Here is a 13,995-nt window from a genome sequence, read left to right on the forward strand (position 1 = left end):
CCGGAGATATGATTCAGCCCTGGCTGAGGTTGAAACACGCACACACCAACACAAATGCGCTCGTATACACACACTGCCTCCAGGCAGGCAATTACAACAAAGTTTCCCAAAAAAGGGCGAACAGAAGTGAGACACATGCTTACACGTTCAGACATTTTGTTTGTTTTGATGTAGCACTTGCCCAGTAATATGAGTCAGTGGCACTCAGTGCTGCTGAGTAATGTATAAACTTGTATCTGGAGTGTGTGTCACATTGTCAATAAAGATGAGGCTTTTTTGATGAACGCACAAACACTGGCTCACCCTGACCATCTCTCCACTTGTCTTCATGTCCCTGTGTTTATTAATGTATTCTCTACTCTAATGTTGCTGATGTTGGTATGATATGAAGGTATTTGTTGAGAGGATAAATTAAACCTAATCAAGTAAAGTAATTAGGTGACATAAAGGCTTCTTTTTCACACTTGAGTGTAATGGAGTGTGCATCTCGCTGGAGATTGGTAGGGTCTAATTTAAAATAAGAGACATAATTTGTTGCATTAAAGTGAATCGGTGTAATTAAATCCAGCTAATGTATTTGCTTAGATCTGTAGGAAAAACAAACAGAAAACAGCGCTGGGTCAAGGTGATGAATAAAATCTTCACAAAAACATGTTGAGACGTTGTACTGTATGAAATACTCAGATTGGCTGAGAGAGTATTGTAGCGCAAGTTCAGCCCCTGTGAGATGGGAACCTGGAAGTGAAGCAGTATGGAAAGTAGTCATGAAGCCAAGCAGGGCAGAAGTTTCCTTCCTAACAAAGTGGAGTCTTTGGTTTGGCCTGAGAACAGGTTTGAAACCAAATCATCAAACTGTATACTGGTTCACTTTGTGAGGTTGGTTTACCAAGTGTTTGACTGAGTTGTTCAGACGGTAGCTGCTAATAGTCCCATCCTGTAGTGTGTGTGAGTGTGTGTCTGGTGCTGGTGAGTGTGGGAGCCTGTTTGTAATCCTTCCAGGTTGTACTGGTTCCATGTTCCCACTAATTGGCTGTTTGTTCCACTTCCTGCAGAATTTGCTCTTTCCCAACCAACCCCAGCAGCCCAACAGTCGCTTTTCGGTGTCGCCCAGCGGAGACCTGACCATCTCATCTGTGCAGCGGGCAGATGCTGGTTACTACATTTGCCAGGCGCTGACCGTTGCCGGCAGCATCCTCGCCAAGGCTCAACTGGAGGTCACAGATGGTGAGGGGAAAACCGACGTGTAACTTCTTCCGTGCCAGCACGCCGCTGCACCAACGGCGTGTGTGGTGCAGTTGGTAGAATGTCCACAAACTCATATTTCTACAGAGTTCTCTGCAACATCGGGTTTTTTTTCTTTTTCAATTTAAGTGAAAGTCTGACCTTTAACACTTGTGAAAGTACACAGTAGGTGCACAATTACTGATGAAATTTTAGTTATTTCATGAGCAAGAAGAAATCCAACTTTCATTTGAGAGATGCCACTATATCCATGACCTTCAGTCAGTAGGTTTTTGCTCTCCGCATTTGTTTCCTTTATACGGACACAATTTCATAAAAAATGTATTCTCTCCCTTTTGCAAAGGAAATTAAGCGTTGCCCTTGAGTTCCTTCAAGTTTAATGGTCAGTGTTTGAGTGAGTGAGTGAGTGAGTGAGGCACGGGTATGTGTAGAAGGGAGCGAGGAAGAGAAATAGACATGGGGAAGGAGATTGAACAAGTGAGTGACAATAGCTTTCTGTGGAATGAAATATGCGGCCGTGCTAGGCGTGGGAGCATCTAATCTGCTCAGCTGTTGTGATGGCAAGATAGACGGCTATCCATATGTCTGCTCAAGTACCTGAAGCAGAAAGATTAAAAGCACCACAGGAGCACTTTTCCCTCTGTTTTCTCTGATGTAGGAACAAAATTGGTTTGTCCTTCAAATATCTGCAATAATAACACATCGGATTTGAGTGAAGCTACTACTTTTTAGAAAACTATATATTCAGGTGTTTGCTTTGAAGGCCTGTGAATAAGTTACATTGATAACGATAATAGAATATGTATTTGCACAAAACAAGTATCATATATAAGTTTCTTAAAGATTTCATCTGAAAGTGCCACACTGTATTTTAAAGGATTTAAAACATTATTTCCAGCCAGTAAGGCACATGGCAGGATGGTGAGGTGGAGGTGAAGGAACTTTAAACATACAGGGGTGGCAATTCGATCTGGAGATTTCCACCAATTTGAAATTGAAATTGGTCATTTTTGTGAAACGTGAGGTACCTACATTTTATCGCTATCAGCAAAGATAAGGTCAGATTAGTGTCCAATCGTATGGAAACCAAATGCTCCGCGACTGTCTTGCTAACAACAGGAAAATAATCGTGTTATACAAAGAATTAGTAAAAGATTCCGTGATTGGCTGAGAATGAACGATTTCGACCAATGAGAATGCCTGTTTCATTTCACTCTTAGTCAGACATATTGCTCTTGGCTTGTTAGATTTGTGTGATGTTGGACTATAAAAAATAGTATGTAAAATGGTAGAGCATGAGACTCGAAATCTCAAGGTAGTGGGTTCATGTCCCACGCCGGGCTCTACCTTTCCGAGGGCTCACCACCCGCAGGAAAGGGTCTTAATCGGTGCAATGTGATCTGGGTGACAGAGCTCAGACTGCCACCCCCGCGACCCGGAAACAGATAAGCGGGAGAAAATGAATGGATGGATATATAATTTGTTACTAATGAATCAAAGAGATTTACAGCACAAATATTTTGTTAAATTGTTCATTTATGCACTTTTATTTATCAACTGCACTATAGTTATGTAATTTTAATCAAAAATAGCTCAACAAAAAAATGCATTGATTTGAATCTTATTGATTACCTATTAGATTGTAATTACATTAAATGAATTCGATGTAATTGTCCAATTTCAATCCAATCAATACTTGTTCGTTCGGACTTAACTCTTCTCATCAATTAGACTGAGAAAGTGTGCTGTGAACTAACTAGAATTCTTATCAAAACATGTTGATCATTGAAAATAAACGGTTGCATTGTGGAAGTTCATGATGTGAGGAAGTGTGGACTTGTTTTTCTCCAAAATATAGCTAGAACAGGTAGAAATTACGTAAAAACCTTCAGCTTTTGGTCTTTGTCTCAAAGAACCCCACAATTTCAGCTGAAATCATGTTCTCCTGTTGCCATCCCCGAACTTATGACCCTCCAGTGATGTGGTGATGGGGATGTTGGCTCTGGAAACAACAAAACATACTGAATGTCTTAACAAGTTAGTTGACTCGGTCTGACAAATGAAGACATAAATGTTTTCTGGGTTGCAGTAATGCAGTAAAGCTACACAGCCTGATAGCAGCTTGTGGTAATTAGTGAATGGTGCAAAGGTGGACAGCCCAGAAAGGCAAGGTTCATAATATCGTATTGGAACCACATCGACAATACAACTGCAGTGGCTGTGTTCTGTATAATGAAACTGAAGCTTATTTTGTTTTTCGGTACATATAACTGTATTTTTTATTTTTTTTCATCTGTCTGACTGCTGTTTGCCAGAATGCGTCACAAACTAAATGCTAACCAAATGGAAACCCTCAGACAAAAAGAGGATAAAAAGCCCCCCCTCAATAAAAAAAGAAGGTGCAGGGTGAGGTCATGGTTACACCTGCTGCGGTCTTTTTGTGATTTACTGCCCCGGGTCCCGCCAACAGTATGAAGAGTTCAAGGAGATCTGTAATGAGAAATTCCTGATCCAGAGAGCCAAGGCCTCCATCGGCCTCCTCCCTTTGTCACTCCCACTGCACGCCCCTGACACATACATCACACGTGTTTGTCAGAACTGGATTTACAGAAGCCGACTGTTTAACAGAGAATGAAATTCATTAAAACACAAGATGAAGTCCACTACAAAGGGTTCCGGGCTATGTGCAAATGTGTTCAATCGTCTATTGGCTTAGTTTCAGGGTTTCTTCTGATTAATACGACCATACTTGCCCTTATTTTCACCTCACAGAGGACTAAAAACAAATAAGTAAAATTAATGAACTCCAGGACATCTGGCTTGTGGTGGATGTTATATCAGATTTTTGCTCTGCTATCTCAGGTGACCCTAAGCGAGGGGCGAGTGTAACACAGCAGACGTGAATTACCTTGAATCGCTTCCTTTTGTCAGACGTAACTGCGAGAGAGAAAATAGGGGTGGAAGTGAGGGTGTGATGATGTGTTAAAAGGTTACCGAGGTAGACTTGGTAATTAGCCCCTGCAGGTCTGACATCATTAATCCATACTTTCTAATTAATGTGGCTTCTGAGATGCCAGGGGGACTCCACATTATTCAACTCTAAATATATAAACTGCTACACTGCTAAATCTCTCACAGATCACCTCTGACACACGGACTATTTCACAGAAGCAACCCACAGGCTTTTGGCACATAATAAGAAATGAATTCTCTCATATGAATGGGGTTCATCAGAATATCAACATCCATCCGGATGAAATATAAAAAGGGAGTTCTTCTCTCGCATTTTCGTATTTTATTGTAAAGATTTGTCCTCTGTTCTAGAGTACTTATATCTCACAGAAGTATAACAAGGTGGTTTCACCAACATTTACAATTTCAAATTCACCTTTTATTGTGTCCCAAACTGCACATAATGAAGAATTTATCTGAACCACACTGAGTCACTCGCCCAGAGTCCCACTGCCAAACTGTACCACAGAGTCCAGAGTACAGTATAAAAATAAGACTACCCAGGCAGTAACGGGAAGCCACTAAACATCCTTGCGCCACATCAATGAAACTCAAAAACACTACTCAGCTGGTTTCGTGCTTCCTGGAAATACAGGACACGCTCATTGTTCTGTGGCAGTTTTGAGACCTGCAGGGAAGCTGGTCCACTTTATGAGAGACACCCACATCCATTCCCGGTGTGTTTTATCATCGATGCAGTCACTCGGGTTTAGAGACTGTCATGTGAACAGCGTCATCCCACTGGGATACGAATAATAATGTTTTCCTCTTTGTACCTCAGTGCTTACAGACAGGCCTCCACCTATTATTCGCCAAGGCCCGTCCAATCAGACCCTGGTGATGGACAGTGTGGCCCTGCTGAAGTGTCAGGCATCGGGAGACCCCATCCCCTCCATCAGCTGGCTGAAGGACGGGATCAGCCTGCTGGGGAAGGACCCTCGCATGTCCCTCCAAGAGCTGGGCAGCCTGCAGATCAAAAGCATCAAGGTGAATCATCTGAAGTCTGTTTCATTTCTCACGCTATTTGTTTGTTTGTTTACTCTATTTTTCTATTGGTTGCAATGTCCTGTTATCCGAGTTCTCGCTGTATTTCCACATAGATACTATCCTCTAGTTTTTGTTGGTACAGCTGTGAGCAACCAAGACTGTGAGATAGCTTCAGTATATTTTAAAGACTGAGCAAGAAGAACCATAATACATTAAAGTGATGAACAAACATTATTGATTTTTTAAAAAGTGTTTCATAGTATTACTTAGTGACATGGCAGCTCCGACTGGGCTCAGCTGTGCAGAACTGGATGGGCGCCAGCTGTAGACTATAGGACGACACACACACACACACACAGTGTGTACACACATTTAGAGTAGATTAAATTTAAAAGGCTCACGTCTTCCTGTCCCCACTCCGAGGCCTCAGTGGAATACCTATTACGCTTGACAAAGCTACCGACCACTGACATGTTATTTAATAAATGGAAGAGAGGCACGGGGACAAAAACCAACAAACAACCAAAGTTCCTAAGAGGGATGGAGAGACAAGCCAGCTGTCATCGGGCCAGGGTGTCCTCACAGCCCACCCTAAATTAATTAGCCCGGCTTTGTTGTGGTCGGAGGGACAGTGGGGAAATAAGGAGGGGGAGTGGAAAAGTGATGGAAGGGTGGTGAGTAGAAAATGGAATTCATTAGGAAATTAGCGTCAGCACTTTGAGGCACTCACAAATGACGCTCGCCGAGCTCGGGGCAACCTTCCCCAAACATTCTGTATTGTCCCAGCAGTAATAAGGCCTCATATATTCAACCGATGCTGATGTTGTAGCTCGCTGAAATAAAACAATCCTCTCTCTGAAAGTGTTATCAGAGGAGTCATTAGGAAGCTCCTTTTTATTTATACTGTGTGTTTTCTACTGTGCACCAGCTTTCAGACTCTGGGATCTACACCTGTGTGGCAACCAGCTCCAGTGGTGAAACATCATGGAGTGCTTTCCTGGAAGTCAAAGGTAGGCTGCCTCATTTCTCACTTGTATTTTATCCTCAAATTTACTAGAAATCGTCAAGTTAACGGGTCCATCCCCTCATACACTCAGAAGCAGGTGGAGTGATGGTGACGAAGAACCACGATGACAATGAGCTTCCAGGCCCACCATCCAAACCCCAAGTCACCGATGTGACGAAAAACAGCGTTTCTTTGTCCTGGCAGCCGGGGATGGTCGGAGCGTCTCCTGTCTCCTCCTTCGTCATTGAAGCATTCAGGTTAGTTTTAACCTTCAGATTTAAAGCCTGTTATATGTATGTAAACTATGAATTAAAATCCCTCTCTCTCCTTTTCATTACAGTCAATCAGTGAGCAACAGCTGGCAAACTGTGGCAGACCACATCAAAACCACCCAGTATACTGTGAAAGGTCTCCGTCCCAACACCATCTACCTTTTCATGGTCCGAGCTGTGAACAGTCAGGGTCTGAGCGATCCGAGCCCCATGTCTGAACCCGTCAGAACTCAAGGTGATGTGCAAAACAATGATATAACTGAGCGGGGTTTACTACATACAAACTCACTACTGGATCTGTGATAATCACTATATCCATTGTGATGGGGATTTTTTGTGTGTTTACCGATGTCAAAACATAATTGTGCTCCATTCGATACCTAAAAGTTTCTCTCAGCATTCTTAGTCGAACAGCTCCACTAAAACACTGCAGAGCCATCCAGAGGTCAAATATTTCACCTCAGCCCGGCTCATTAAAGCTATACTTAAGCAATTATGTAGAATAAGCATGTCTACTTTTGGAAGAGCTAACAGCGTTAGTGCTATCCCTGCTACGTTAATGATCATAACGGGAGAAAATGACAGTCTCCAAAGCCAGAGAAGATTTGATTACAGCTCTGGACAGACCACAGCCTTCTGATTGCATTGATATGATAAGGCTTCAGCAAAGAAATAAAACACATTTGGCCAAGCCCTGTCGAATGTGAGCCAAACACATTTAAAAAAAAGAGCAGAGTGAATTTGAATTGCAGCATATCTCTTTCATGGTGAAATGAAGGTCTCAGGATGATATATAGATGTGTTGAATGACAATGACGTGCATTGATGACAAATTGATTTTTCACTTCTATTTAACTGTGTTTTGCCCATCTTGCCCTATTAGCATGGCATGTGATTTATGACTGCATGAGGTTGTCCAAATGAGGCTTTTTTTTTTTTTTTAAACATTTCCTCCTCGAGTCATATCAAATTTTTTTTTTGCTTTCCCTCAGTCGATAACTTAAAAAGTGCACTGTTTCACTCATACTCAATATAACATACTGTGGAGTTTTTGTATCTTTTTAACTTGAAACACATGATGTCAATTCATCTTCCATCCAATATGTTTGCGAGCCGCATGTTCAGAGTTCACTCCTGACATTGAGTCGGGACCCCGTGAGTGCAGACAAGACACATACTATTTAAAGAACTCTCAAGTCTGCTTTTCCCCCCCCCCATAACCGACAAGAGTCTGAATAGAAAATAAATGGGGTCATTTTAATGCAGATGAAGTTGCTCCTTTTCAATGAAGTGTGCAAGTCTTTGTTAGATTTGATTGGCCTATTCATTCTTTTTTTTAATGTTCTCACCTCTGAAGGTGAAGAATTATGATGTATTGTGTAGCACTGTGTGAACTCTGAGAAACAAAGAAGAAAGCCAGAAAAGATTTCAGTTTCTTTTGGGCTTTTTTTTTACTTAACCTTTTTGTTCTCTTCTGGTAGATATCAGCCCTCCTGCTCAGGGCGTCGACCACAGGCATGTGCAGAAGGAGCTCGGGGAGGTTATTGTCCGGTTGCACAACCCAGTTGTCCTGAGTCCCACAGCAATCCAGGTCACATGGACAGTAAGTATAACCTGTCATACATGCATATCACATGTATGTGTGTTTAAGTGATGCTCTACTTGAAGCTCATTCCTTTACACTGCCTATACTCAGACATTCATCTATCCACTTTATATATTGGATGCTGGATCCAATCCCAGCTGACTGTGGGTGAATGCACACCCTGGACAGTTCACTAATCCAGAAGATTGCAAACACAGAGTGACACATGCTGTGATGTATAGAGTCATTTGAGTTCTGTGTGTGTTTCTACATCTCTGCATTCTTCTCAGTTCTTTGATTTTATAAAATGGGATCGTAAAGATCCCTCTTTGAACCAAAAAGACTGCGCCTTGAGGCTACCATTTGGCTTACGTCAGGACATTTTTTCTCTGGTTTTTCCTTAAAAGTTCAGCTTTGAAATATTGTAATTGAGGACTTAAAAGTAACTGAACTTCAAATAGGTGGGAGAAGGTTCCTGTAACCACAATAAGCATCAAAAACCATGTCAGAGACATCTGGTTGTTCATCAATCTTAGATGTCTTTGACTCTCACAGTTAAGATAAAATCACATTGAAATTAATGTCGGCTGGTTTTCCTTCCTTGGGATAATGCATTGATCTTCCTTTGCACTCTTGTATGTGAACAGTACAAACACACCTGCTCCTTCCATCATTTATGCACATATTGTGGAAGCTGCTCTCGCAAAGTAAAGAAAATATAAAAAGTAAAAGACTGTGAGTGGTTTGTGTATACTTTAGTTGTCAGTTCATAAAACCGGGGTTCTTGTACACTTTGTGCTCGGTGTTATTTTGATTGGAGTACTATTAATCATTCAGTTGTGGGTATTTATTTCCCATCACGGGTGACATGTACGGCTGCTTTGCATGTTCAAATAAACCACATTAGCAGTTTTCCTGCTGACATGTTTATTGACCCTTGCAGTAAGTCACACCCCAAGACTTGGTGGCCAATTTAATGCTAAAACATTGCTTTATGATTGCATCGTATAATCAAGGTAAAACATGGCTGACTAATCAATCAGAGCCCCTTTCAAGAAACAGGGGGGGCACTATGAGAAAGCTTTTATATTCCCAAATCATGCCATTAATAAAAGTCGTGCACCACACAGGGAATCCATTTTGCTGATTTACTCGGGCTACACTGGCGAAAAACAGCTGCTTAATATCCCACTTGAAACCCCTGCTCACTTCTTCTACTGTTAACAAGCCATTACAGTGAGTTATGCGCTTGCTCTTCCTCTGCATAAATTCAGCTTTTTCCGTCGAGCTAAATGGGCCCAAGTTTGAGAGGAAAGGCCTTTTGTGGATTACTGGGAGCTATCAGGATTCCTGTCTCTCCATCTTTTCTATGGGACACGATTGCTGTTATCTCTTCCTGTTGTGTATTCTCCCCATGTCCCAGGGGTGTATGTATTTGCTGTTATATGACATTCACACAGTCATAGCCCATTTGAGATGTGGTAGGACCTGCGTTACAGTGTCACTGTTCAATATTTATAACACATGCGAGACTTGCTTATGTCTTTTAAGCTGGTGTTATGGAAATCCTTTAAAATAGAGGAATTTGGGCTTAAGGTGTGTGTGTGTGTGTGTGTGTGTGTGTGTGTGTGTGTGTGTGTGTGTGTGTGTGTGTGTGTGTGTGTGTGTGTGTGTGTGTGTGTGTGTGTGTGTGTGTGTGTGTGTGTGTGAGAGAGGTAATGTCAGGGTCTTAATTGAGCTAAGCATACCTTGGCTGGTGATAAAAGCCCCATTAAACAAGTTGCAGCCTCTAAAGTGTCATGTTTGTAGTCCTATGAGGAAAAAAGATTGCTGAAACGTATCAAATTCATTATAGTGTAGTTGTCAGAGAACATCTACCAGTTTGTGCTGTTGTTTATGCACCAAAATAACTCATTTTGTCACGTTGTTTCTCAGGTGGATCGTCAGTCCCAGTTCATCCAGGGCTACAGAGTTCTCTACAGGCAGACTTCAGGACTGCCGTCACCCGGGCCGTGGCTGACCCAGGACGTGAAGGTTTCCTCTGAGCGCAGCGTCGTCCTCTCTGCTCTGAAAAAGGGAATCGTGTATGAGATCAAAGTCCGACCTTACTTCAACGAGTTTCAGGGCATGGACAGTGAGTCCAGGACAGCTCGGACCACCGAGGAAGGTACAGAGAGAAGGAACTTATTGAGCTCACACAGGTTATGTCATGAAGTCAAACTGTGGCTCGTCCACTCGAATGTGTGATGATGGGTGACACATGACCCCTCAGGCTGCTTACATACCACAGGCCTTGCCACCCTCCCTCTGATACTGAGCGCACACGTGTGAATGTATGTGTTTGTAGTATGCATGTTTGTGCTTGTCTTCCTGACCTTCCTTCTGGGGTTTTTGCTTATGATTGGTGGTGTTAGTGCCAACCTCCTTCTAATCCATCACCCAGCAGCCACAGACCTGAGCTGTGATTGGACACGGCACACACTTCTTCCTGCGAAGATGATCTGTCACCCAAAGCTTGATTCATACAAGCTCTGACAAGGCCGCGGAGCAGTGTGGCACAATATCACACACAGGCACACACACAGGTCTGTCCTGAGATGAATTTACTATTTTGACCTATGCCAGGTCAGAAATCCCTCCACCAGCACAGCACCACCCTCCCTGTAGCTTCTCAGTTTAATAATTTCAATTAAATTCTGATTTGATCTGAAGTAAAGACACACAGTACACACCCACAACGGCACAGGAAGACAATTACAGACGCTTTGTGCTGAAGACAAAGGCTATCTTGCCACAACATATTTATACTCGCATATGTAGGAGACAGTTCACATCCTGTCAGGATGACAGGCCCATTTATTTTCCCTTTCTTACAGGGACTGTATCTCGTGTGGCCAGCCAGTGTGCACCACAGTTGTTAAAGTGCCATCACATAGCAGCTGTCTCTGGCAAACACACACACACACACACACACACACACACACACACACACACACACACACACACACACACACACACACACACACACACACACACACTCACAGTAAACACATATGTGCCAAACACACCTTCCCCCCTCAGCCTCCAGAACCTACATGTCCCTCCTATTATCCATGCTGATAACACTCTGAGCCTTTGCTCTATCTTCATCCAAGACTTTCAGAATCACAACCACTTTCTATTTCTGTCACAACCTCACTGCTGTGCCTGGTTATAGCTGATACGCCATCAAACACATGGCTGTAGGCTCCTCCAGAGACCCAGAGACTACTGAGAGGGCTGAATAAATGGATATAGAACTCTAGCTAAGAGAGTGATTAAAACTTAGGCTGCCCATTAGCTAACACAATTAGAGCAACCTCAAGGCAGGTCCAGGCAGATGTACGCTTACTGTATGCTCAACGCTCCACTCCTGTGTCCATCGTTGTAGTCAACCTCCCCCTCCTTCCCCTCAAATTCTATCATCCTCCATCTGGACAGTCATGGCTGATAAATGAACTCTGCCTGCCATCTGATTCCCGCTGAAGGATTGTCTTACAAGTCGCTGAGAAGGATTATCTTCTTCGCAAAGTAGGGATTTTGTAGGGAAATCAAAAATATTTATATTATTATTCCCTGTAGACGTAGACTTATAATCTCTTTATTGCTCAGATTTACTGCCGCTTTCCTTTCTTACAGATCACTTCTGTAAATTAATTACTGATTTCTTTCTGTATGGATGTATCATGTTTGTCTTCTTTCATCAGTCAGTACAGCACAGCATGTTCAGTCAAGACAGGGGGTCACATTCCTCGCCGCCATACATCACTCCACTAATGGCTCTATTAGCACAGCCTCTGAGGCCTCTAATGAAAAATGTGTATTGTTTAGCACAAATATGCATGATAATAAGCTGTTAAATCATTCATAACATTAACTTTGAACGACATTGTCACTGATGGCTACCACTCACAAACCCCACTCTTTGTCACCTGGATGTAACGTGGCGTTTGAGAGCCCTGAGCGTGGCGGTTGATCAGATGCTCCCTCGGTAGATTGTTTCTAATCTGGCCAAGGTGTTGGGTTCATCATTGAACCCATTCATCTTCTACCATGCCAGGGCCTTGTGGCTCTCTGGGGGCCAGCGTAGCCAATTGCACTGAGGGATGAGCACAGATTTACAGGGTGACACGTGCCATTTTGGATGGAGGTGAGGTGAGGGAGAGGCAGCCCAGGAGTAATTGACCTGTCAGTATTCTGCTGTGGTGCTGCTCCCCTGCCAACCATCGCGGAAATGAGAAAACATTTTTAAAACGTTATTTCTAGTTGGGCCAACTGTTATTTATTTTTCCTCGTACCCCATGTGGGGGTCAGTAGATTGCTGCCATCAGAATAACAACAGAGGTTTATGAAATCTGGGGACTTGTCTTGTTTCTATCCAGTCTCCATCTGCCTGTGGATGGACTCCAGGCACTATAAGTTGGGCCTCTCTCGGATGCGTCCCTCTGATCTTTGTAGTTTCATCTGGCTGATCGATGGTATCAGTCGATATGTTTGCTGAGACCTTGTTTCCTCCCTCTAAAATATATTTATTTTTTCTCCCTTCCTTCTCGCCAGTGTTTTATCCAATAAGCTCGTTGACCCACATGCCACCCTGGTGCGCTTATTGCTGAAGTCTTAGTGCAACTGAAAGTGCACTGACAGTGCCAGGCCATCATTCCACAAATCAATAGCAGTGTTCTCAGTGCAAATCCAGCAGGCTGGAGCAGAGGATGATATATTAATCATAAAGAATTGTTAAAGACAGGCTATAGTCATGTCGCCTGGCCCTGGAGTCCATGTAAATCCTCTTGTAACGACATATCTTGACAGCTCTCCGTCACTGTGCCTCCAATATGGATTGAGGATTCATGTGAATATGTGTCTCCAACTTTACTCTTATATTGTGCATAAAAACTATTCTACTCTGTTTTTATCCTGTCGTCTCCCCTGAAGATACTCTATTTGCTGAGCTGTATTTTTTGCCCCTCCTCCTGTAGCTCCTAGCGCCCCTCCTCAGCAGGTAACGGTCCTGACCGTGGGAAACCAGAACAGCACTTCTATCAGCATCTCCTGGGATCCCCCTCCACCAGACCACCAGAACGGCATCATCCAAGAATACAAGGTTTGTCCCAGGGAATCAGCGCACCGCGGACTCTCACTTCACTCACATAAAGCCAAATAAAATCATGTGCATCACTGTTTTTCTTCCCTTTCTGTTTCAGATCTGGTGTCTGGGGAATGAAACACGCTTCCATGTAAACAAGACTGTAGACGCAGCCATACGCTCTGTGGTGGTGGGCGGGCTGCAGGTGGGAGTGGTGTACCATGTGGAAGTGGCTGCCAGCACAAGTGCAGGGGTCGGAGTGAAGAGTGAACCCCAGCCGATCATCATCGGTATGACTCAGAAAGGAAAAGCACAAGTTCTAAACCCATAGATTATTTTTTCATCAATGTGAATTAATTGTGCAATCCAGGTATTTGTATTTTAGTGTCAGTAGATGACCTCAGAAAAATGATTAACAAACAAAAAAAACTTCTATATCTGTCAATGTTTCCAAGAAATTCAAGGAATTACCAAATGGATGATATTGCTAAAAGACTATTATTTTGATATGTGGCCTGACTGCTCATGATTTATGTGGAGCTCTGGCAGATTGTGCCTGATTTGACCCATAACTGATGGCTTGGCCTGCAGCATGTTCTTATTTCCCCAGTGTCACTCACATAATCCATCTCTGTGAGCAGAGCCCCGAGCTTGCAGTTATGATATGTGTTTGCGTGTCTCTGGACGGGCAAATGGGTGTGTGTTGGTAGTTGCAGAGTCATAAAAGGATTAAAGAATAAAACTCTTTGTGTATGTATGTATATAT

General features: G+C 43.0%; 1 protein-coding gene across 1 annotated transcript in view; it reads left to right on the plus strand.

Moving 5' to 3' along the window:
- robo2 (roundabout, axon guidance receptor, homolog 2) overlaps nt 1-13,995 on the plus strand; it is a 166,510-nt gene that overhangs the window by 118,998 nt on the left and 33,517 nt on the right. The window contains exons 9-17 of the mRNA XM_080460030.1: nt 1,053-1,224; nt 5,036-5,241; nt 6,170-6,251; nt 6,339-6,504; nt 6,588-6,754; nt 8,001-8,122; nt 10,040-10,271; nt 13,123-13,247; nt 13,348-13,519. Coding sequence (XP_080316156.1) covers nt 1,053-1,224; nt 5,036-5,241; nt 6,170-6,251; nt 6,339-6,504; nt 6,588-6,754; nt 8,001-8,122; nt 10,040-10,271; nt 13,123-13,247; nt 13,348-13,519 — 1,444 coding nt within the window. The remainder of the gene's footprint in view (nt 1-1,052; nt 1,225-5,035; nt 5,242-6,169; nt 6,252-6,338; nt 6,505-6,587; nt 6,755-8,000; nt 8,123-10,039; nt 10,272-13,122; nt 13,248-13,347; nt 13,520-13,995) is intronic.

This window comes from Lipophrys pholis (assembly GCF_963383615.2).
Source record: "Lipophrys pholis genome assembly, chromosome: 3".
In the NCBI taxonomy this organism is placed as follows: Eukaryota; Metazoa; Chordata; class Actinopteri; order Blenniiformes; family Blenniidae; genus Lipophrys; species Lipophrys pholis.